The following is a 23,670-nucleotide window of genomic DNA, read 5'->3' as shown; positions in this document are numbered from 1 at the left end:
GCTGAGACAGGAGGATCATAGGTTCACAGCCTCAACAACTTGGCAAGATCCTCTGCTACTTGGTGAGACTCTTTCAAAATTCAAAATATAAAAAAAGGCCTACAGGTGTAACACAAAAGTAGAATGCTCCTAGGTTCAATTCCCAATAAAAAGAAAGAAAGAAAGAAAGTCACTCCGAGGCAAAAGAGATGATGACGCACACAGGTGACCAATGGGGATGGGTGGGAAGGAAGCCGAGACGGACTCCTACACTTCTGGTAGGTGCATTTCACTGGTTGCACTGCAACCTGAATAGGAAACAGCAGAGGGGAAGTAAGCCAGGTGCGGCGGGGGGTGGCGGGGACAGTGAGAGCTCAGTTTGGGAGCCATTGGTTTGGGGCAGACCCAAAAACCATTATAGTGATAACCAGGGTTAGGGTGTAATTGATAAGGCTGCAAGAGAGTGCCAGGAAGAGAGGCAGTTGTTCCAGGGCGGGGTCTAATGTGTGGAGGTTAGGTGATTCTGTGGGTGCTAAGTGCAGGGCACGGCCACAGAAATGATGAGCGTCTTCTATTCTGGATGGTGCAGTAGATGCTGCACATTGCGCCCTCACTCCTTGGCATTGTTCCTTCCCAGACACAAAGAGCCTCTGCCCATGCCGCCTGGGTCTGGGGGCCCCAGACCTGCCTGTGGGTAAGCCCGCCCCCTTGGCCCTCGGGGGAATAACCGGAGAACCTGGTCTGTCTCCTGCTTGCGCACAATCCTGAGCTGGCTCCTCCCTGCACCCCCATCTCACATCCTTCCCCGGGTTCCCTGCTGTCACCTCCCAAACAGCCTCGGCCTCCCAAACAAGGTCTCCCTGTGAAGGAATGGACCCCGAGACCGTGGTGCCAACCCTCTGGCCTTCAGCTTGTTCATGTGTCAGATGGGGAACACGCCGTGAAGGTCGGGAGCTGCCTGAGGATCCATCCCAGCTCATTCCCGGCCCCTCACAGAGCCCAGAGGCCCTTCTCTCCATGATCTTTCCTCATGAGCACAGCAGGTGAGTAATAGAAGTGCCCACCCCTCAGAGTGACCCCTGAACCACTTTTCCTGCCAATTAAGCCCACAGGTACGCCAACCCCGCAGGCCTGGCCACTCCTGAGGCTCTTTGCCGGACACCTTGCAGGTGACCTCCTATGCTCCCTGGGAACTTCCTGACAAGAGGATGTGCCAGAGGCCACATGTGGTCTGGCAGATGAATGTCCGGGTTCCTCTAAGGTAAATAGACAGCATCCTCATTCCTATACATAGAGACGGGCTGGCTAATATGTCACAGGCATGATCTCATTTAATCCTCACGGCACACTGTGGGCTGCCATCGCATCCGACTTCCCCACCAAGGAGCCGGGCTCCCTGAGCCCAGGTCACTTTCCCAAGCCCCTCTGACGGGCCCCTGGAGAACTAGGATTCAGACCTCGGTAGAACGAGGATTCAGACCTCAGTCTGCCAGAAACCAGAGCCTGGGGTCCTCCTGGGAAGGTAGGCACGTGCCACGTTCCCCCCTGCCTAGCTCAGGCTCTGTGCAGAGACGGGGCTTAGAAAAATGCAAGTCAGGCTGAACTGAACCAAATGGAAAGATTCTCAGAAGGGGAAAATGTTCTATTTCCTGATGGACACAGAGCTCCAGAGGGCATTTCTGCAGCCCCAGCTCCTTGCCCAGGGCCTGGCGCATAGCGTGTACAAGCAAGGCCTGCAGATCAATAAAGGAACCAACATTTAATATTCTTGGCAGAATTTTCACTGTGGCCCAGAGCCATTATTGCATTAGGAGTCATACAACATGATTCTTAAGTTCCAATTCTATTATTCCTGCTGCATTCTGCCATGAGAAAGACTTCCTGGTCAGCTGTCCACGACAACCTCCTTCTCTCTCCCTGTAAGCTAAAGTCTCACATCAGAAGGAAGCTTGTCCTATTAGTGCTGCAAAGCCCAGGCCCCCTCGAGGGTAGGGGATGAGAAAAACTAGTAATAAGTGCCTACTAGAGCTCTGGCAGATGCTATCTCATTTTCTGTTTGTGTAGCCCTCGAGGTGGGGCTGAATGCCCCTCTGGGCTCTGAGGACACCCAGAGCCGCAGGAACGGAATGACCTGGCCGAGGTCACCTGTCAAGGTAGAGGCTACATAGGCACTGATCCCACCTGGGCATCCTGACACTTGGGCCCTTTCTCCACCACCCAGTTTCTCTCCAAGCCCAAGCTGCTTTTCTTCCTGATACAGTGCGGCCAGTGCAGATCTCAGAACGTGTCAACCTGGTGACACCAGATCCGTCACCTCAGCGAGGAGCAAAGAAAGCACCTGGGATCAGCTTACTAATTCGAGGGGCCGATGAATTATTCACTCCGCCATTAACTTGGAGGCCTTTCCAGCCTCACCTCTCACTCCCTGCTCCAGACCCCCAGGTCCAGGCCCGCCTGAGCTCAGCATCGCTGGGGGACCCTGGTGAGGAGATGCTGGCAGAGCTGGGGCCCTGTCTGCTGCTGGCTGTAGCACTGCTGGTTCTCGGCCCTGGGGCCCAGGCCATGAAAGGTAGGAGCTCCTGAGGACCAGGGGTGCCAGGAGGGCGGAGCGGGAAGAGCCAGGGTCTCCGGAGGTCTTGAGGTAGGAAGCCAGAAAAGCAGGAGGCCCTTGTCAGGGGCTGGCTGAGTTGAGGACATATTTGTTTCTGAGATGGGGGAAGAGGATACGTATTGAGTGCCTGCTGCCTGCTTTCCACATATTATTGCGTTCAATCTTCACCGCAAGATGAAGGGGGAGTTGGCCGTCCGCTTTACAGCTGGAGGAGCTGAGGGCTAGTGATGGTAGGCGATCCATTGGAGGCCCCTGGTCACCGAGGGCAGAGAGAACGCCCCAGAAGACTACTCAAGGTTCCTAAGTCTTTGCTCTCCTGAGAAGCGGCTGCCCTCCTCACGGCCAGCCAAGTGCATCAGACCTCCCTCTACGACCTTATCTCAACGCCACCACTGCCGAAGCCCTCCGTGCCTTCCACCCACCCCCACGCTGTCCCTGGGGCTCCCGCCTGCAGTCCCAGGTGGCATTGCCTGTGGAGCTGGGGCGATACAGTCTCACCACCCTCTGTGAGGGGTGCCCATGCCCACAGGGGCTCAGCAGAGAGCCACCAGTGCCTCGTTTCCCTCAGGCCCAGTGGGCTGTCAGGGAGGGAATGTTCATTTCCAGCCACTCTCTGCTGGCAGAGATGGGACGGGCACCCCAGGGGCTCAGCCTGTGGTGGTGGGAGGAGCTAGCTGTTCTTATTTTTCAGTGGCCTTGGAGTGGCCCTGGGGGTCGGCTTGCCTGGCTGGGCCCTGGTGGGCAAGGTCTCCCCTGGTGCTGTGCCCGGAGCCACCTGGCTGCAGGAGTTCTACTCTAAATCATATGCTCGTGGCTTTTGTTGTTCCTGGACAGGACTAAGGGAAGGACAAGGATGGGAACTGGACAGAGGGTATCTCCATTTTTTTGCCATAAAGATGCAAATCAGACTTAGTTCTTGGTGCCGGCCCACCCAGGACCAGGTGGGGAGCCGACAGTGTGACCTGGTGTGCATCCAGACAACTCACACAGTCCTGTCTGGGCACTCTCAGCCACCCCCTAGGAGGCAGCAGCACCCCGCGGCACAGGCACACCACCGAGGCACACAGAGGCAGAGTGGTCGTGACACTCCCCCTCAAATCCTCCCAAAGAACAAAATTCCTCATTCTAGTCAAACTTGAATATTGCCGGGCGTGGTGGCTCACACTTGTAATACCAGCACTTGTGAGGCTGAGACAGGAAGATCACACAGGTTCAAAGCCAGCCTTAGCTACTTAGTGGGGCTCTCAGCAACTTAGTGAGATCCTGTTTCCAAATAAAGTATAAAATAGGTCTGGGAGTATAGCCCAGAGTTAGAAAAGCCCCTGAGTTCCATCCCCAGTACCATAAGGGGAAAAAAAAACTTGAATATTACCTCTGTGAGTACTGTCCTTCAAAATTATATTTTCAACTTATATTAAAAATCACAACAGTTCAATTTTTATTTTATACTATATTTTTATATCTCATCTCCTACACTGAAAATGTTGGTTTCTATTGGCATTAGTATATTTTTTTGCTTTATTCCAACATGGATAATCCTTATAATAATATTTAGCATTATTACTAATAACAAGACTACTGAATATCTGGGCATGGTGTCGTACATCTGTAATCCAGGTACCTGGGAGGCTGAGAAAGGAGGTTCAAGAGCAGCTTCACAACTTAGTGAGGCTCTCAGCAACCTAGCCAGACTCAAAGGAATACCTTGGAGGTAGAATGCCCTTGGGTTCAATCCCCAGTACCACACATATGCATGCATGCTAACACACACACACACACATACACACACACACACACACACCATGACTACTGAATATAGTTTAACATTTCTTACTGCGTGTGATGGCACACGCCTGTAAACCCAGTACTTGGGAGAATCACAAATTCAAGGCCAGCCCAGACAACTTAGTAAAATCAAAAGGGCTAGAGGTTAGCTCAGTGGTAAAGTGCCCCTGGGTTCAATCCCCAGTACCATTAAAAAACTTTTTTTTTTTTTTCTGAAGCCAGACATAGTGGCACACGCTTGTAATCCCAGCATTTGGGAGGCTGAGACAGGCGGATCACAGTTTGCAAACAGCCTCAGCTACATGGTGAGGTCCTTTGCATCTCAGTGAGACTGTTTCAAAATAAAGAATAAAAAAATCGGGCTGGGGGTGTAGCTCAGAGATAGAATGCCCTTGGGTTCCATCCCCAGTACTGCAACAACAACAAAAAATTATTTGTGGTTCATTTTCGCCTTGGAATATATCTGACAGTTAAAATACAGTATTCCAAAGTCATTTGTGATCCCTTATCCAAGTGTAACTCTGTCTCCAAATTGATGCATAATTATATTTATTTATTTCAGGTTGGGATATTTAGGAACTTAATTTTTTTTTTTTTTTGCAGTACTGAGGATAGAACCCAGAGGATCTACCTTCGAGCTACACCCCTAGCCCTATTTTTTATTCTTTATTTTGGAACAAGTTCTACTGAGTTGCAAAGGACCTCACTAAGTAGCTTAGGCTGTCCAAGAACCGTGATTCTCTTGTCTCAACCTCCTAAATGCTGGGATTACAAGCGCGCGTCACCATGCCCGGCTAATTAAATTTTTTGATATTTTATTCATTTAATTATTTTGGTGCTGTTAATTGAATCTAGGGGCATTCTACCTCTAAGCTAGACACTCCCCCCAAGCCTTTTTAATTTTTTTTGTTTTGTTTTAGAAAGACAAGGTCTCTCTAAATTGTCCAGGCTGGCCTTGAACTTGGTGATACTCCTTCCATAGTCTCCCAAGTACTGGAACTACGGGTGTGCATTCACACCTGGCTTTGATATTTTTTAAAATATATTTTCTATTGGTGCATTGTAGCCAAACATCTCAATGGAATACAAGACTTGTGAGAATATACAAGCACACATCACCCAATTAGCCTTTATCCGATCCCCAGCCCATTCCCTCCCTCTCCCTCGTTCCCATGCTTGATTTAGTGATTGACTTTGATATATTTGTTTAAGTACATCATGTGCTTTAAAGAGTTTCCATCTTCCCCCCTCCTGTCCCCTCTGATAGGTCACCTTAATTGCATCTCTATAGGCTATAGGGCCCCTTCTTCAATTAGAGTTCCTCCTAGTACCCATTTCTTCCTAGTTTTTGCATTTAGGGAAACCATCTGATTTTTTATTTTTTGTGATATTTTCCTGTGGATACCACACTGCAGACTCCAATTCCAGCCTTGCAGGCCCTAGCACCAGCCTCGCCACATGGCAGGCCTCATTTCCTGGCCTCGGAGGCCCCAGCACTGGCCTCGCCACACAGTAGGCTTTGATCCTGGCCTCGCAGGCCCCAGCACTGGCCTCACCACCCAGCATGCTCTGATCCTTGCCTTTCAGGCCCCAGCACCGGCCTCACCACACAGCAGGCTCTGATTCCAGCTTCAAAGGCCCTGGCACTGGCCTTGCCTCACAGCAGGCTCCAATCCCAGCCTTGCAGGCCCTGGCACCAGCCTCCCCGCATGGTAGGCTCTGATCCCGGCCTCACAGACCCCAGCACTGGCCTCACCACATGACAGGTTCTGATCCCGGCCTCACTGGCCCCCCAGTCTTGCTTCCCAGCATGCTTCTATCCCTGCCTTGCAGGTCCTGGCACCGGCCTCACTGCACGGCAGGCTTCCAACCCAGCCTCAAAGGCCCCATCACTGGCCTTGCCTCACGGCAGGCTCTGATCCTGGCCTCCCAGGCCTCTGCACCAGCCTTGCCGCATGGCAGGCTCCAATCCCAGCCTGACAGACCTCGGAAACGGCCTCACCACATGACAGGCTCTGATCCTGGCCTCAGAGGCCCCAGCACCAGCCTCTCCTCATGGCGGGCTCCGATTCCAGCCTCAACTGGCTTTGATATTTAAAAATAATTTAAATTATCTTATATGAATATAAGGTCAATATTATGAAACAAGGTATGTTTTCAGAGGTCCAGCCTGTCTGTCTGTCTGTCTGTCTGTCTGTCTGTCTGTCTGTCTGTCTTTCTCTCTTTTGGTGGTACTGGGGTAGAACCCAGAGACTTTCTAACTCTGGGCTATACTCCCAGACCTATTTTATATTTTATTTGGAAACAGGGTCTTACTAAGTTGCTAAGAGCCTCCCTAAGTAGCTGAAGCTGGCTTCAAACCTGTGCAATCCTCTTGTCTCAGCCTCCCAAGCATGGGGATTACAAGTGTGCGCCACCATGCCTGGCCTGTCTCTTCTTTTTTTATACTCCTTCTCCCAACAGAAAATTATTCTTATTTTCACAGAAGGGGGTTGTTATTAATTTTTAAATTTGTGACTGCACATATCTAGAGTCTGTCATATAGTAGTGTTTTATCTAAAATTCTTCACTTGCTTTTCTGTTCTCTATGACACTTATCACTAGGTCATATGCTCTATATTTTATTTATGTTTCTTTTTGGCTTCTCCACCTGAATTCAAGTCTTCTGAGGGCAGGACATTTTGTTTGTTTCATTCCTGCTGTAACCCTACATCTAGAACAGTGCCTGGTGCTCCAATGATGTTTGTGGAATGAAAACAAGAATGCTTCATAAGTATTGAGGGACATTTATTTATTTATTTTTTATTGGTGCACTGTATTCATACATCATAGTGGGATACAAACTTTTGTAGAAATACATGCACACATGGCCCAGTCAGCCCCCACCCGATCCCCACCCCATTCTCTCCCCATCCCTCCTTCCCATGCTTGGCTTAGTGGTTGACATCTAGTATTATAGCAATTTATCCAAAATTAAAAATGATAATCTCACATAACAGTTTCATTTGTCTGATACCAAGCTTTTGATGACTTAAAGATAACATTTCAATATTTCTTTTTACTTTCTTTCTTACCAGAGAATATTTTTTTTCTATTTTTTTAGGTGAAACTATCATATATTTATATATTTATTTTTCAGAAAAAAAAATCTATCCTAATATGGAATATGGACTCTAGATACCCAAAACGATCTTGAAAAAGAACAAAGCTAGAAGATATATATTTTCTGATTTCAAACCATATAAAGCTACAATAATTGAAACAGTGTAGTACTATTCTAAAGGCTGATATATAAACCATTGGAGTTAAATAAAAGCCTAGAGCTAAATTCTTCCCTATATTGTCAAGTTATTTTTGACAAGGTTTCCACGAACATTTGGTGGTGGAAATAATAATCTTTTAACTAAATATTGTTGAAAAATAATAATTACATGGAAAAGAATAAAATTGGTCCCTTACCTAATCCCATATACAAATATTAACTCAAAATAGATAAAAGACCTAAATATAAATCTTAAGACTATAAACTTTTAGGAGAAAATCTAGGTCATAAAACCTCACAACATTGAAATTGGCAGTGATTTCTTGGATATGATTTCAGTGGCACAGGCAACAGAAGAGTATACAAACTCCCTAAAAAATATAAAAAAAAATATTGTATATCCAAAGACAATGTAAACAGAGTTAAAAGTTACTAATAGAATGGGATAAAATATTTCCAAATGCTATATCTGAAGGTATATTAATATTCCAACTAGAAATCCTAAAAATTAACAACAATAAAGGCAAACAATACCATTTAGAGATAGGTAAAAGACTAACATAAATAATGAATCTTCACATATAACCAATCTTAGTTGTCTGTTGGATGGAGAATCTTGTTTCTCTGGTTCTGGTGTGTGTTACCTATTTCTTCTTTGTAGTTAATCTCTTTGAGTATTTTCTCTAGTGCTGGTTTTGAAGACATAAATTCCTTCAGTTTCTGTTTGTCGTGGAAGCTTCTTATTTCTCCATCTAATTGGATAGAAAGTTTTGCTGGGTAGGAAATTTTTGGCTGGAAGTTGTTTTTTTTCAGAGTTTGGAATATGTTACTCCAAGCCCTTCTGGCTCTCATGACTTGGTTTGGGAAGTCTGAAGTGATTCTAATTGGTTTGCCTCTGAATGTCACTTGGCCCTTTGTTTTTGTTGCCTTTAAGATTCTCTGCTTGGCTTCCACATTGGTCATTTTGACAATTATGTGGCGTGGGGATCCTCTTCTCCGATCCTGTCTAAAGAGAGTTCTATAAGTTTCCTGGACCTGTGTATCAACCTCTTGCTCTATGTTTGGAAAATTTTCTGCTATTACTTCCTTGAAGAGATTGTTGATCCCTTTGGTTTCACTTTCTTTTTCCCTCCTCTATTCCAATTATTCTTAGGTTAGCTCTCTTAAAATGGGCCCATATTTCTTCAATATCAGATTCCTGCTGTCAGATATTTTTTCCTAGATTAGAAACTATGCGTTCATTTTTGGAATGATCATCTTCTAAGAGCGATATTCTATTCTCCATGTGGTCTAATCGGTTGTTTGTGCTTTGAATTGAGGCCTTTACTTCATTAATTGCATCCTTTATCTCTTTTTGGCTCTCTCTGAGTTCTTTTCGAAGCACCTCTATTATTTCTACAGTTATTTTCCTGATTTGGTCTTCTAGAAATCTCTGATTTTCAGTTTTATCGGGTTCTGATGTTGTGGGGTTGTGGGCATTCATTGCTCCAGTGTTATTCCTCTTTCCCATGATTTCGGAAGTTTGTGCCTTCTCTGGGTTCTTCCCTTGGGTCACTATGACTTCACTTAAGGTGATCTGGATCTCGAGTCAGTAGTATCTCAGACCCCACTGCTCCTTTACTGGGTTGTATCACAGAGTCTCCGACCCAGAGAGTCGATACAGGCTGCTTTAGACTGTGGGGGGTGCCAGGTTGCACGTTCTCCTACGGTGTGATATCTCTGCCATCACCACTCCCCCACTGGGTCAAGTCCCAGGGAGTACAGTACTGGGATTTCTCCTCTGTGGCCCGCAATTTGACTCACTGTTCTTGAGTACGCAGATGTAGCTGTACTGGACTCGGTGAATTCGGTGCTGCTGCTGCCGGTGGCAATATGGCGCCGCTGCTACGCCCTCGGCCGTGAGGCTGGCGTATTTCTTCTTGGTTTTGAGTTCCACTCTGAATTCCTGCAGCGTGTGCTGAGCTCAGCCACTGGGAGCTTTAGATGCTCCCTGCGCGGAGAAATCCCACCTGGCTGTTCCGCAGTGGCTCACTTCATCTTGCTGTGGCCGTCTGGTGAATTCGCCGCTGTTGCCGGCAGTATGGCGCTGCTGCCGCGTCCTCGGGCGTGAGGCCAGTGTATCCTCTGTGGTTCTGAGCTCTGTTCTCAGTCCGCTTTCTCTCTGGAGCCTGGTGATTATTTTGTTTCTCTGGTGATGGTGTTTTCTGGCTATGAAAGGTGCTGATTTTGTGGTAATGGAGAGTAGTTGTTAGCGGGGCTCTTAAGCCCCGCTTTTCTCGGTCACCATCTTCCCGGAAGTCTTGAGGGACATTTAAATGCACTCACAATAGCTGGGCATGGTGGAGCACGCTTATAATCTCAGCATCTGGAAGGCTAAGACAGAAGGTCGTGGTTCCTGGACAGCCTCAGCTACTTAGTGATGCCCTCTGCAACTCAGTGAAACCCTGTTTCAAAAACAAGAATAAAAAATAGGGCTGGGGGTATAGCTCAAATGTAGGATGCCCCTGGGTTCCATCCCCAGTATCACAAACAAAATAAAAAATAAAAAAATAGATGCGTGCACAAACACATGATGGGTGAATTGTTTGGGGACAATGGTCTGAGCCCTCTCATTCCTTGGCAGGGACCAAACTTTGTAGCAATGCCACCACCCTTGCCATGTGCGCCCAAGATCCTTGGGCGGACTGAGCCTCCTTTTCTCTTGCCGCAGGTGTCAAGTGTGGTGGTGTGCTCTCTGCACCTTCTGGAAACTTCTCCAGCCCCAACTTCCCAAGTCTGTACCCGTACGACACAGAGTGCAGCTGGCTGATTGTGGTGGCCGAGGGCTCCTCCGTGCTGCTCACCTTCCACGCCTTTGACCTGGAGTACCATGACTCCTGTGGCTTCGACTTCCTGGAGATCTACAATGGGGCCTCTGGCGACAAGGGCAACCTGCTGGGGAGGTTCTGCGGCCAGGTGCCCCCGCCGCCCTTCACCTCCTCCTGGCATGTCATGGCCATCGTCTTCCACTCTGACAAGCACGTGGCCAGCCGGGGCTTTTCTGCAGCCTACCAGAAAGGTCTTTGGTGGAGAGTCTGCCCTGGGCTGGAGGTGGCAGAGCCCAGGGATCTGGGGAGGGAGGACTGTGGAGAGCCAGGGCTCTGGGGAGGGAGGCCTGTGGGCTGCATCTCAGCTCACTGCTCCGTCACAGCTTGGGGAGCAGAGACCTCTGTGCTCATGACCCCCCTTGTGGTCCCTGCGGTCACGGGCTCCACAGACATGGCGGAACCCCACGTCCCTCTCCACTCTGCTCGGGAATGAGGCCTGTCTGGATCTTCCACCTTGTCTTTCTTGTCCTGGGTCATGGCATCAGGTGCAGGAGCCGCCTACCTGTACTGCTGTCAATGTCTCTTCCCTTCCTCTTTTCTTTTTTTGGTACTAGGAATTAAACCCCAGGGGGCATTCTACCTCTGAGCTACACCCCTGGCCCTTTTTATTTTTTCTCACTAAGTCACCGAGGGTCTCTCTCTAAGTTGCTGAGACTAGCCTCGAACCTGCAATCTCCTGTCTCAGCCTCCCAAGTACTGGGATTACAGACGTGCACCACCACTCCCGGCTGGTCTTCTAATATTCCCATGAGGTTCAGGGAGGCTGGATCACTAATTAGCACAGCTAATAAAATACAGAACTGAGAGCCCACTTGTCTTTAGATTTCAAGCCCCACCTCTAAGAGGCGCCTCGTCAGATCCTCGAATTCCCAGTGTACTCGTCTGCTAAGGAAGAGTAATCAGAGAGCTGACTTCAGGCCTCTGGGCCTGGCTGGCCCGGAGGGGTGGATGGCGAGGGTCACAAGGGTCAAATGCACAGGCTCCTGGGCTCAAATCCTGCTTACTGGCCAGAGACCTGCTCTCGGGCCCTGCCACTTCACTATTATCCTGCCAACCTCTGCGTCTCTCTGAGGCGTACTTCTGAGGTCTCGGCGGGACCCGCCCAGCAGTGTGTCAAAGTCCTGGCTCCCTCAGTCCCACCACATCAGCCCCAGAGCTCCCTAGTGGGGATGAGCAGCTGGCCTCGCCATACTCCCCCACCGCCCTTCTCCTACTGCCACGTGGGGTCCCCAGGTCCCTCACATCCCTGTCTTAGGGTCTACCTGGGTGAGCCCACACTCAGGTGAGTTCCTTGACGGCTCTGCAGCTCAGCCTCCTGACTCGGGGTCAGGGTGGCGCGATGCTGAGTGGTAGGTGGTGTCTGCTGTGTACCCAGTAATCTGTGGGTGGCGATGGGGTCCCCTGACGCCCATGAGAGCAGCACGGGGCTCCCGTCCCAAGGGAGGCAGCTGGGGCTGTGAGGGGCCAAGCTCAGCTGGCGCGGGCTCCCTTGCAGATGTGTGCGGCGGCGTCCTGACCGGCCTGTCAGGGGTCCTCACCAGCCCCGAGTACCCCGGCAACTACCCCAACGACGTGGAGTGCCACTGGGTGATCCGGGCGGCCGGACCCACCACCGTCAAGCTGGTGTTTGTGGACTTCCAGGTGGAGGGCAACGAGGAGTGCACCTACGACTATGTGGCCGTCCTGGGGGCGCCGGGCCCCACCCGCGGGCACTACTACTGCGGCGGCACCAGGCCCCCCACCCTCGTGTCGCTGGGCCACGAGCTGCAGGTGGTCTTCAAGTCCGACTTCAACATTGGAGGCCGGGGCTTCAAGGCCTACTACTTCTCAGGTAGGGGCTCCTGCCTCCTCCTAGACCTGTGGGGGAGGGTGTCATGCCCCCCCTTGTGGTCTCGGGCTTCCGGCACTCTCTGGAATGCTCTAGCACATGCTTCCTGGCCAATACCAAGCCCTAAGCACATCACTTCCTCTCTGAAGACATCCTGGTTCACTCAGACAAAACTAACCTGTTCTCATCTCCTTGGAGACACCTGTTCACACTGTTATCTAACACGGATCACTTGGTATGTACTTCCGTGAGGAACAGCATGTGCAGAGGCACGGAGGACCGAGTGGCATGCTCGTGGTACCAGGAGGTATCTGGCGAGGCTGGAATGTAGGGGTGGATGGGTGTGCTAGCTTTCCATCACTGTGACAAGATACCCGAGGTAAACAACTTCTAAGGGGAAAGGTTTATTTTAGCTCAAAGTTTTGGCAACCAGGAACAAAAGAAATGGGAAGGGCCCGAGGTCCCAATATTCCAAGGACATGCCCTCAAACCTCACTTCTGCCCTAACCCACCTTTTTATTTTTTTTGCGGTACTGGGGGTGGAACTCAGGGGCATTCTATCTCTGAGCTATACCTCCTAGCCCTATTTTTAAATCCTTTTTTTCTTTCTTTCTCTTGTTCTTTCTTTCTTTCTCTCTCTCTCTTTCTTTCTTTTTGCAGTACTGGGGACGGAACCCAGGAGCATTCAACCTCCGACCTCCAAGCTACACCCCCAGCCCAATTTTTTATTCTTTATTTTGAAACAGGGTCTCACTGAGTTGCAAAGGGCCTCACTAAGTAGCTGAGGCTGTCTGTGAACTGTGATCCTCCTGTCTCAGTCTCCCAAATGCAGGGATTACAAGCGTTCACCACCACACCCGGCTCTGTTATTTATTTTGAAACAGGGTCTCACTGAATTGCAGAGGGCCTCACTAAGTAGCTGAAGCTGTCTGCAAACCACAATCCTGTCTCAGCTTCCCAAATGTTGGGATTACAAGCATGCACCTCCACGCCTGGCTTCCTTAGCCTACCTTCGAAAGGTTCCACCACCTCCCAAGACTGGTGATCAGCCTTCCACAGATCCGCCTCTGGGGGACGCTTATCCCAAGCTGGGATAAGCTGGGGAAAAGAGGCCAGGGTCCAGGATGCCAGGGCCCATCTATCTATCTAACCAGGGAGTTTGGAGCTAACTTCCATGACAGCTATTAGGTATCATTACTGGATTTCTAACTGGGCCTATGCTCTGGAAGGGGACTCGCTCAAAAGGAATGAGAGTTCCAGCTTCCCATTCATTTAGTTTAAACCGAGCTTTGGGTTCAACTGTCTGGTTTGCTGGCCGTGGTGCCCACACCTGCCAGGGTGGCGGTGGGACCCCTGGCTGCCCACTGCCCCAGCACTGCGGAGGGAGACCTTTCCACCTCTTCCTGCTACTCCTTCCACTCTCCCCGCCCAGGAGAATGCCAGGAGGTGTACACGGCTGTGCGGGGCAACTTCTCCAGCCCACAGTACCCCAGCTTCTACCCCAACAACATCCGCTGTCACTGGGCCGTCCGTCTGCCTCCCGGCTACCGCATCAAGATCTTCTTCCTGGACCTGGACCTGGAGGAGCCCAACAGCCTGACCAAGACCTGCGACTTCGACCACCTGACCGCCTTCGATGGGGCCAGCGAGGAGGCACCCCTCCTGGGGAGCTGGTGTGGCCGCCACTTGCCGCCGCCGGTCACTTCGAGCCACCACCAACTCCTGCTTCTGCTGCGCACGGACCGTAGCAGCCCCGGCCGGGGCTTCTCGGTGGCCTACATTGGAGGTAGCTGGGGCTGGGGGTGCCCTGGGGAGGGGGCGTTGCAGCCCAGCTCTGCGCAACCTCTTTCTTCCTCCCACCAACTGGTCCTGATCCCCGTGGAGGGTCTGCACCAGTCCATTGCCAGCTCTTGGGACCCTGAGACCATACCAGGATGGTCCTTGCTTATTGCCACGCTGCAGGACCTCACTTCTCCAGTTCCTAGCTCCTTCCTTCCTCCAGGGAGCCCTGGCCTCTCTCCTACTGTGGTTGATCCCCTGAATCCAGCGTAGTACACACATATGTCAGGACAGTTTGCGGAGGCAGCAGAGCCATGGAGATGTCCACCAGCCCCTCCGGCATTGTTCTAAAATGCCAGGTGAACACGTGGCACTTGTTTTTCCTCACACAAAAAGAAGTCTGGAGCTAGGTAGCTACTTTATATCAGTTCAGGGACTTGAGACTATATATATATATATGTATGTATGTATGTACTTGGGATGGCACTCAAGGGCATTCTACCTCCGAGCTACACCCCCAGCCTTATTTTATTTTGAAACAGGGTCTCACTAAGTTGCAAAGGGCCTTGCTAAGTAGCTGAGGCTGTCCTTGAAGCACGATCTTCTTGTTTCAGCCTCCCAAATGCTGGGATTACAAGCATGCGCCACCACGCCCGGCTGACTTGAGACCATTCTAAGTGGTATCTCCGAAATACTCAGCCTCATGGGTGCAACATGGTTGCCACAACTCCAGGCATCATATCCATGGCAAAGTTAAAAGAGAGTAGGCAAACTGCCAGACACAATTTTTTTTTTTTCAGTACTGGGAATGGAATTCAGGGACATTCAACCTCTGAGCTCCATCCTCAGCCCTATTTTTTATCCTTTATTTTGAAACAGGGTTTCACTGAGTTGCAAAGGGCCTAAGTAGCTGAGGCCATCTGTGAACCTGCAATCCTCCTGTCTCAGCCTCCCAAATGCTGGGATTATGTCCTGCTCACAAATATCTTAAGAAACCAAATTCATTTCCAGAAGTCCTCACAAGACTTTCTCTTGCTTCTCATTGGTTTGAAGTCAGTCTGATGACCATACTTGCTTGAGAGGAGGCTGGGGAAGTTGATATTAGTGTTGGTTAGACTTGTCAGTGAAGGGGACCATCATTTCCCTTCGCCCTGGGCCAGGAGCCTGGAAACACCTGCACTCTGATTCCCCTGTGCCCTCTGCCTGGCCTGGTGAGGCTCCTTATTGTTCAGATATAGATACAAAAGTACTGAGAGAGAAAGGACTTCACCGTGGTCACACTAACAGCCAGAGGCTCCCAAGACAGAACTCACCCTCCTGCCTTGGTGGTGTCTGAGTGGGACATAGGAAAGGACCCAGCTAAGCTCAAACAGACCAGGGCCATGTCCAAATGTGGCTGCCTACTGACCATCAAGTGGCCGCTATAAACAGGCCAATGCATGCCCTAGACGGGCGGTGATGAAGATCAAGCGAGGTGATACAGCCAGGTCACCACACCTGGCTGCAAAGGCATTCCTCCCTCATGTGTCTCAGGCCTGGTCAGCATTCCAAAGATCTTGCTTCTCTCTTTACCCCAAACGTCAGAGGAGTTGGGGGCCCTAGTCATAAGTAACTAGAGCTACAGCAAGCTGGTGGCTGAAGCGACTTGGGCAGACCCAGCCCCTTGTAGGGCTCCCATGTATGGGCAAGACAGCTGTGCTTCAGCTGACACAGCTTTTGATTCTGCACTGGGACAGGGGCTGCTCCAGAGAGCCAAGAGTCGTAGGGCCTCTGCCATGTGAGCTGGCATATCTCTGTCTCTCTCTGGGCGTCAGTTTTTTCATCTATAAAATGAGGACATCTAAGTGGGGCATGGTGGTACACCCCTCTAATTCCAGTACTTGAGAGGCTGAGACAGGAAAGATCACGGGCTCGAAGTCAGGCTCAGGAACTTGGTGAGGCCCTCAGCAAAAGAGAGATCCTATCTCAAAACAAAAATATCAACAACATGGCTGGGATATAGCTTGGAGGCAGCATGCCCCTGAGTTCCACCCCCAGTACTGCACATTGACTGAGGATATTTAGAGTCCCTCTGGCCTCCGATGACCTTATTTTCAGGCCCCAGGCCTCTCCCAGCCCTGTGGGATTTCAGACAGGCTGGCTCTCTTTTCGGTGCCTCTAGAGAGTGAGGGAAGGGGCTGCTCTGATCCTGGCTCCTGTTCCAGGAGCGGTAGTGCAGGGCCCCTCCCCCGCCCTCCCCCCAGATCCCCGTGGGAGCCAGGGTCAGACAGGGGCTCTTATGCTGGGCCCAGCTCCAGATGGGGCCCGGTTGCAGGCGGCTCCCTGCTGGAAGGGCAGCCCGGCATCAGTCAGGGGTGACACACAGTTCAGCGCCACAGAGATCATCGTGGGAAACGGCGGGCCCATAAATTCCCGCTGCCCAGACACCAGAGGCTGAAATATGTCTGAGGCATTTCCCGCAGAGGGCTGAGAGATGCGGCCTCTGCCGCCAGCCAGCTCTCTTTCCTTTTCCTCCAGCCAGCCCCTGCCTTCCTCTCCCCTTGCACTTGCCCCAGCCCCCATACGCTCACACTCACACAGGCTCACTCAAGATAACACACTCAGCTAACATACTTGGCATCCTACACACAGTCCTGGCCAGAGCACATACAGGGGACTACCAAATAAGAGGGAGGCCATGAACTTGGGAACCCCATAGGCCCAAAGGTTAAAATTCCAATTGGGCTGCTGCAAACAACTTCATCTCCCAGAGCTTTGGTTTCCAAAACTAAAATGGGTCTAGTGGTGTCCTTCTCACGGGATCGTCACAGAGAGGAGGGCTCCCCTCACTCCTTCTTCAAAAGCGCGACTGTTGCCAGGCATGGTGGCGCACACTCATAATCCTAGTACTTGGAAGGCTGAGACAGGAGGATTAGGGTTCACAGCCAGCCTCAGCTACTTAGTGAGGCCTCCACAGCTTAGTGAGACTCTGTTTCAAAATAAAGAATAAGGCTGGGTGTGGTGGCGCACGCTTGTAATCCCAGCATTCGGGAGGCTGAGACCAGAGGATCGAGGTTCGCGGACAGCCTCAGCTACTTAGTGAGGCCCTTTTGCAACTCAGTGAGACCCTGTTTCAAAATAAAGGATAAAGCCGGGCAAAGCCGGGCGTGGTGGCGCATGCTTGTAATCCCCGCGCTTGGGAGGCAGAGACAGGAGGATCGCGCAGGTTCGAAGCCAGCCACGTGCGCTGGCTTAGGAGACCCTGTTTCCAAATTTAAAAAAATGTAAAAATAGGTCTGGGAGTGTAGCCCGAAGGTAGAAGGGCTTCCGGGAACCCCAGTACCACCAAAAAATAAATAAATAAATAAAAATAAAAAATAAATAAAGGATAAAAAATAGGGCAGTGGGGGGTAGCTCGGAGGTCAAATGCCCCTGGGTTCCATCCCCAGACCCGCAAAAAAAAAAGAATAAAAATTAGGACTGGGGGTGTAGCTTGGAGGTAGAATGCCCCTGGCAACCCCAGTACCGCGCGCACACACACACAAAGTGCCGTTCTCCAACTGGGAATGTAGCTTGTTGTAGAGCGCTTACCTAACACTTAGGTCCTGGGTTCAGTCCCCAGCACCACACCCACTCACACACACACTCACACACATACACCCTGCAGCTCTCCTTCCTCCTCACCACGTTTCTCTTCCCATCTTCTGTCTTCTGTTTGATTTTCCTCCTGCACCCTAGACTTCAGTGTATTTTACATACTTACTGCTGTCTGTGCCAGTGAGAATGTAGGCCCCAGGGGAGCAAGGATTTGGAAATAGATTTGTTTTGTTGGTTGGTTGGTTGGGAGTGGGGATTTAACCTGGGGGCATCCTACCTCTGAGCTATACCCCTAGCCCTATTTTATTTATTTACTGAGGCTGGCCTCAAACCTGCAATCCTCCTGTCTCATCCTTCCAAGTACTGGGATTATAGGCATGCACCACCATGCCTGCCTTTGTTTTTTTTTAATTCATTTCTATATCTGTGGTGCTTAGAATAGTGCCTGCACATAGTAGGCCACCCATAACTATTTGTTAAATGACTGAAGAAATGTCTGCATTGCCGTGCACATGGCAAAGCAATCATCAAACAGTAGCTTTCCTTATTAAGAATATTCATCCAGGGCCGGGCGTGGTGGTGCACACTTGTAATCCAGCATTTGGGAGGCTGAGACCGGAGGATCACAGTTCGTGGACAGCCTCAGCTACTTAGTGAGGCTCTCTGCAACTCAGTGAGACCCTGTTTCATAATGAATAAAAATAGGGCTGGGAGTGTAGCTCAAGGTAGAATGTCCCTGGGTTCCATCCCCAGTACTGAAAAAAAAAAAAAAAGGAAAGAAAGAAAAAAAGAAAGAAGAAAGAAAACACAATCCTTATCCACTCAGTTATTCACTGAGCATTAGCTGGGCTTGACAAGCTCCACACAGGGGCTCAGAGGATGGGGGTAGGGGGAGCAGGTGAGGTGCCTGCCTGAGGGTGCTCTGCTGAAGTTAACGCCTCCTCGAGAGCCCTCCCCATGCTGGGCCTCAGTTTCCCCATCTGCTGCCCTCTGGGAGGGGCTCAGGAGGAAGGGCCAGGCTGCCTGCGCCCCCAGGAGCTCCAGCTCCTCCCTCTGTTCCCAGTGGTGCCCATAAACGTGAGCTGCTCGCGCACAGACTTCCAGATCCTGATCTCCGCGCAGGCGCTGGCCCCACTGGAGAGGACCAAGGTCTACCTGGGCAGCCGGAGCTGTGTCGCCCAGGAGGTGGGCAACAACTTCCGGATCCAGGCCCGCTTTGACACCTGTGGCACAGAGTCTCAGGTAGGCCAGATGGGGAGGGAGGAAGGAGGGCAGGCACAGGGAGGGCTGGAAGCACCTGCCATTCCTCTGCTTCTCCTTGTGCTCACAGCCTGGATGCAGAGCTCAGCCTTTCTGGGCTGGATTTACCGCAAGTTAGTGTAGACATAGCAAAAACTTCAAATAGGAAAGATAGAAGAGGGGACCCTGGCTGGGCTTGGTGGTGCATGCCTGTGATCCCAGCTACTCAAAAGAGAAAGGCAGGAAGATAGCAAGTTCCAGGCCAGCTTGAGTGACTTAGCAAGACCCTGTCTTTAAAAAATAAAAAGGGCCAGAAGTGTAGCTCAGTGGTAGAGCACCCCTGGGTTCAGTCCCCAGTACCAGAAAGAAAGAAGGGGTTCTACCGGAGCGCCCAGCAACAACCCTCAGCCGGCTCTGGCGCCTCTTAAAAGGCCCCATTGGGGGACACTGCTGAAGTTCTTTGCTATTTCTCCTCCTCTTTCTCAGGGGCCCTCCACCAGAGCCCTTTAAAACGCAGGGCTACCAGAGCCCCTGCTTGCCTTCTGCCCACCCTCCCCAACCAGCTGATCCAAACTCACCCCTGGGCTCCACAAACAAAAGGCCCTTTCAAGTAATAGGATCCACTCCTCCCAAAGTGGTGAGGCTTACAAATGACATTTTTCTGCTATTCTTGGATTTTCAAGGCCATGAACCCAGACTTGGGGCTCTCACAGGGCAGTGGCTCAGCACCCTGGATGTCTGTATCCCGAGGAAGCCGCCAGGAAAAGCAGCGGAGACAGAGGGAGCAGCCACCTCTGTTGGAGATTCCCCAGCCTTAGAACCCCAGCATTTGAGTCAGACAGAAATCCTGTGCTTTCCAGCAAAGCGCACCCGCCCTCCACATTAGCAAAAGGCTTGCCTCTGCCCCTCCAGTCACCCCTCTGCCGTCCCACCTCCTGGCAGCCACTATTCTGGACCTGAGAAGGAAGTAGAGGGGCGTTCTGGACTCTCCCTGCTCCGTGCCCTGAATCCCCCTGGGATTTTCTTTGAGAAAAAAACACATTCTATAGAGTCATGGAATGATGGAGGCATTCCAGAAGCAGGGAGCCCTACCTCCATAACCAAGGGCTTTACACAGTGTCAGGATCTTGGAACCACCATCAGAACTCGGCTCAGAACCTAGAATTGAGGAGTCAGTAGCTTGGAAACAGAGAATGTGAGCACCTTAGACTCAGGGCTTAGTGTATCCCTTATCAGTCCTGGACCTGTGGGGCCAGTCTGCCTAGAGTTGCTTTCAAAGAGGCTCAAATGAAGCTGGGCGTGATGGCACATGCTTGTAATCCCCGCACTTGAGAGGCTGAGACAGGAGGATCACACAGGTTCACAGCCAGCCTCAGCTACTGAGTGAGGCTCTCAGCAACTTAGTGAGACCCTGTTTCCAAATAAAGCATAAAACAGGTCTGGGAGTCTAGCCCAGAGGTAGAAAAGCCCCTGGGTTCTACCCATAGTACCACAAAAAAAAAAAAAAAAAAGAGTCTCGAATGGCCAGAAGCACTCACTAAAAAAGCGCAAAGACCAGCCTTCCTGCACCTCTCTTTGAAAACTCGCTTTGAGACTCGGCTTCCTGCCCCTCAGCACCACAGGCCTTCCTAAGTCTCAGTCCCCGAAGCCCCACGCTTCCCTGCCACTTCCTGTGGCACTTTCTCTCCCTTCTCCATTATGCACCTCGACTTCGGCCCTCTCACTGGGCCCCCTTCTGCTCTCAGATCCTTCTTGCTTCACTCCGTGACCCCCAAAGCCAGGACGCCAGCCCCTCAGAGGCGGGGGAGGCAGATAGAGGCACAAATATGAGAGGCTTCCTTGGGGACTTGGGATCGGAGCCTTTTGTTGGAAGAGTCCCCTCAAGTCACTTAGTCCATAGGCTTCTGATTGTAACACCCCTTTGGGCCTCCCCAAGAGGGTGGTCCAGTCTTGGGTGTTGGGAGTATCTTCTTGCAGCCACCCCATTTTAGACAGTTTTGATATTTATTTATTTATTTATTTATTTATTTATTTTGCAGTCCTGGGGATGGAACCCAGGGGCATTCTACCTCCAAGTGACACCCTCAGCCCTATTTTTTATTCTTTATTTTGAAACAGGGTCTCACTGAGTTGCAAAGGGCCTCATTAAGTAGCTGAGGCTGGCAATGAGCCATGATCCTCCTGTCTCAGCCTCCCAAATTCTGGGATTATAAGCCTGTGCCACAGGCCCAGCCAGCTCTGACTTTGACTTTTAGGGGCCCATCTCAGAGGTGGTGCTCCCTGCTGTTCAGGTGGCAAGAAGATTGCAATGGCCACTGCAGATGTGGCCTGGGCAGAGGGAAGCCCTGTCACTGCATAGCCACCTCCAGGCCACACCAGGCCGTTAGTCAATCGCTGCCCGCCGGCCCTGGCCCTCGTCCCTACCAACTCGGGGTGCCTCAGCTCCTGCCTCCCTCATCCATGGGCAGTAGGGCAGCAGCGCACCAGACCTCCATATTGGTGTCTGCCATGGCTCTTCCCAGCCCTGGGCTGGTGTCCTGGGTGACCATAGACTCAGCAGCAGGGCAACAGGGAGGAGGTGCTGGGGCGGAGGCCACACAAGTCCAGGGACAAAGCGCTCATTGCCAGGGCAGAGAAAGTGGTTCTGGGCCTCCCTGTGGGCAAACCCTCACCCCTGGGCCTGAGTCACTTCTGTATGTTTTCCAAGGATGGGGACTGACTCGATGCCCTTAGGTTTGAGTAGCTATGAGCAGGAATAAGAGCTGAGCAGGTGTGGGTAAGAATATGGCCTCTCACTTGTATGCTGTGTGAACTTGGACAAGAGACCTCTCTGGCCTCAGTTTCCTCATGTGTAAAATGGGGGTGCTAATGGTACCAACAAGAGGGTTGTTGTGAGAATTACTTTGTTTTTGGTGGTACTGGGGGTGGAACACAGAGGCTTTCTACCTCTGAGCTATACTCCCAGACCTACTTTTATACTCTATTTAGAGACAGAGTCTCACTAAGTTGCTGAGAGCCTCACTAAGTAGCTGAGGCTGGCTTTGAACCTGTGCAATCCTCCTGTCTCAGCTTCCCAAGTACTGGGATTACAAGCATGTGCCACCACGCCAGGCTGTTCTGAGAATTAAACGAGATAGTTTACTTAAAACACAGATCCCAGCCAGTTGTGGTGGCCCACGCTTGTAATCTCAGCATTTGGGAGGCTAAGAGAGGAGGATCGTGGTTCACAGACAGCCTCAGCTACTTAGTGAGGCCCTTTGCAACTCAGTGAGACCCTGTTTCAAAGTAAAGAATAAAAAATAGGACTGGGGGTGTTGCTCGGAGGTAGAATGCCCCTGCATTCCATTCCCAGTACTGCAAAAAAAGAAAATAATAATAAATAAAAAATAATCCGGGCATGGTGGTGCATGCTTGTAATCCCCGCGCTTGGGAGGCAGAGACAGGAGGATCGCACAGGTTCGAAGCCAGCCTCGCTGGTTTAAGAGACCCTGTTTCCAAATAAAAATATAAAATAGGTCTGGGAGTGTAACACAGAGAAGGGTTCCATCCCCAGTACCACCAAAATATAAATTAAATAAATAAATAAATAAATAAAGCACAGGTACCAGAATATGGTAAATGACCCCCAGATACCAACCATTATTACTGCTACTATTTTTCCTACTACTTTTCCTCTGTGAAGTCAAAGTAAACATTAGCCCATCAAATATGTCCAAACATTTGGGCATGGTTGTGCATGCCTATAATCCTAGTACTTAAGACTCTGAGACAAGAGGATTATGGGTTCAAAGCCAGCACATGATAACTTATCGAGATCTTGTTTTAAAACAAAAATATAAAAAGGGCAGGGGGTGCCAGGTGTGTTGGAGCATGCTTGTAATCCCAGCATTTGGGAGGCTGAGACAGGAGGATTGCAGTTCACAGACAGCCTCAGCTACTTAGTGAGGCCCTTTGCAACTCAGTGAGACCCTGTTTCAAAATAAAGAATAAAATAATAGGACTGGAGTTGTTGCTCAGAGGTAGAGAGCCCCTGGGTTCCATCCCAGTACTGAAAAAAAAAAAAAAGGGCAGGGGATGTAGCTTAGTGGTAGAGCACCCTTTGGTTCATTCCCCAGTAACAAAAAAGAAAAAAATCTGTTCAGATGGCCCACCCTCACAGGGCCCCTCTGCCCCGTGACCCCACAGAGAAGGAACAACACCTCAGTGATCGTCAGCGTGCTGTACATCGACTTCTCAGCTGCCGGTCAAGAGGACATCCATGAGTACGAGGTCCGCTGTGAGCCGCGGCGCAAGGAGGCTTCTGTCCACCTGCTGTCCGGCTCCGACTGGCTCGGGCCCTACGCGGCCACCGCCGAGCACCTTCAGGAGGCGCTACCCAGGGATGAGGCAGAGCCGCTGGAGGGCCCGGTGACCATGGTGGCCCAGGACACCAGTGACATCATCTTCTTGGGCCTTTGCATCCTGGCTGGAGTCCTCATGGTCATTGCCATCGTGGTCCTGACGCTGCTGTGAGCAGGTGGGGCAGGTGAGCAGGTTCCCACCAGGCAGCCTGGGACCCGCAACAGGGGCAAGATGGAGCCTTTCAGACCTGTTGGAGACCATGAGAAAGCCATGTCCCTTTCTGAGCCTCTATTTCCTGGACACCACCGCTCTGCTATCTTGTAGGGCAGGCTTGAGGCTCAGAGAAGAGCGTGGATGGGTAAAGGCTTGATGAACTGTAGCCTGCTCTGTATGCAGAGTCAGT

General features: G+C 50.8%; 1 protein-coding gene across 1 annotated transcript; it reads left to right on the top strand.

The window, feature by feature from the left end:
• Positions 1 to 2,469: 2,469 nt before the first annotated feature.
• CDCP2 (CUB domain containing protein 2) lies at positions 2,470 to 23,438 on the top strand (the record flags this gene model as incomplete). The annotated part of the gene is made up of 6 exons (XM_080691854.1): positions 2,470 to 2,548; positions 10,348 to 10,695; positions 12,000 to 12,335; positions 13,765 to 14,118; positions 18,751 to 18,929; positions 23,112 to 23,438. 6 exons carry the CDS (start codon positions 2,470 to 2,472, stop codon positions 23,436 to 23,438), a joined length of 1,623 nt encoding a protein of 540 aa, XP_080547980.1.
• Between the last annotated feature and the right edge of the window lie 232 nt (positions 23,439 to 23,670).

The sequence above is a fragment of the Muscardinus avellanarius genome (assembly GCF_963383645.1).
Source record: "Muscardinus avellanarius genome assembly, chromosome: 3".
Classification (NCBI taxonomy): domain Eukaryota; kingdom Metazoa; phylum Chordata; class Mammalia; order Rodentia; family Gliridae; genus Muscardinus; species Muscardinus avellanarius.
This window is presented reverse-complemented; position numbering and strand designations above follow the sequence as displayed.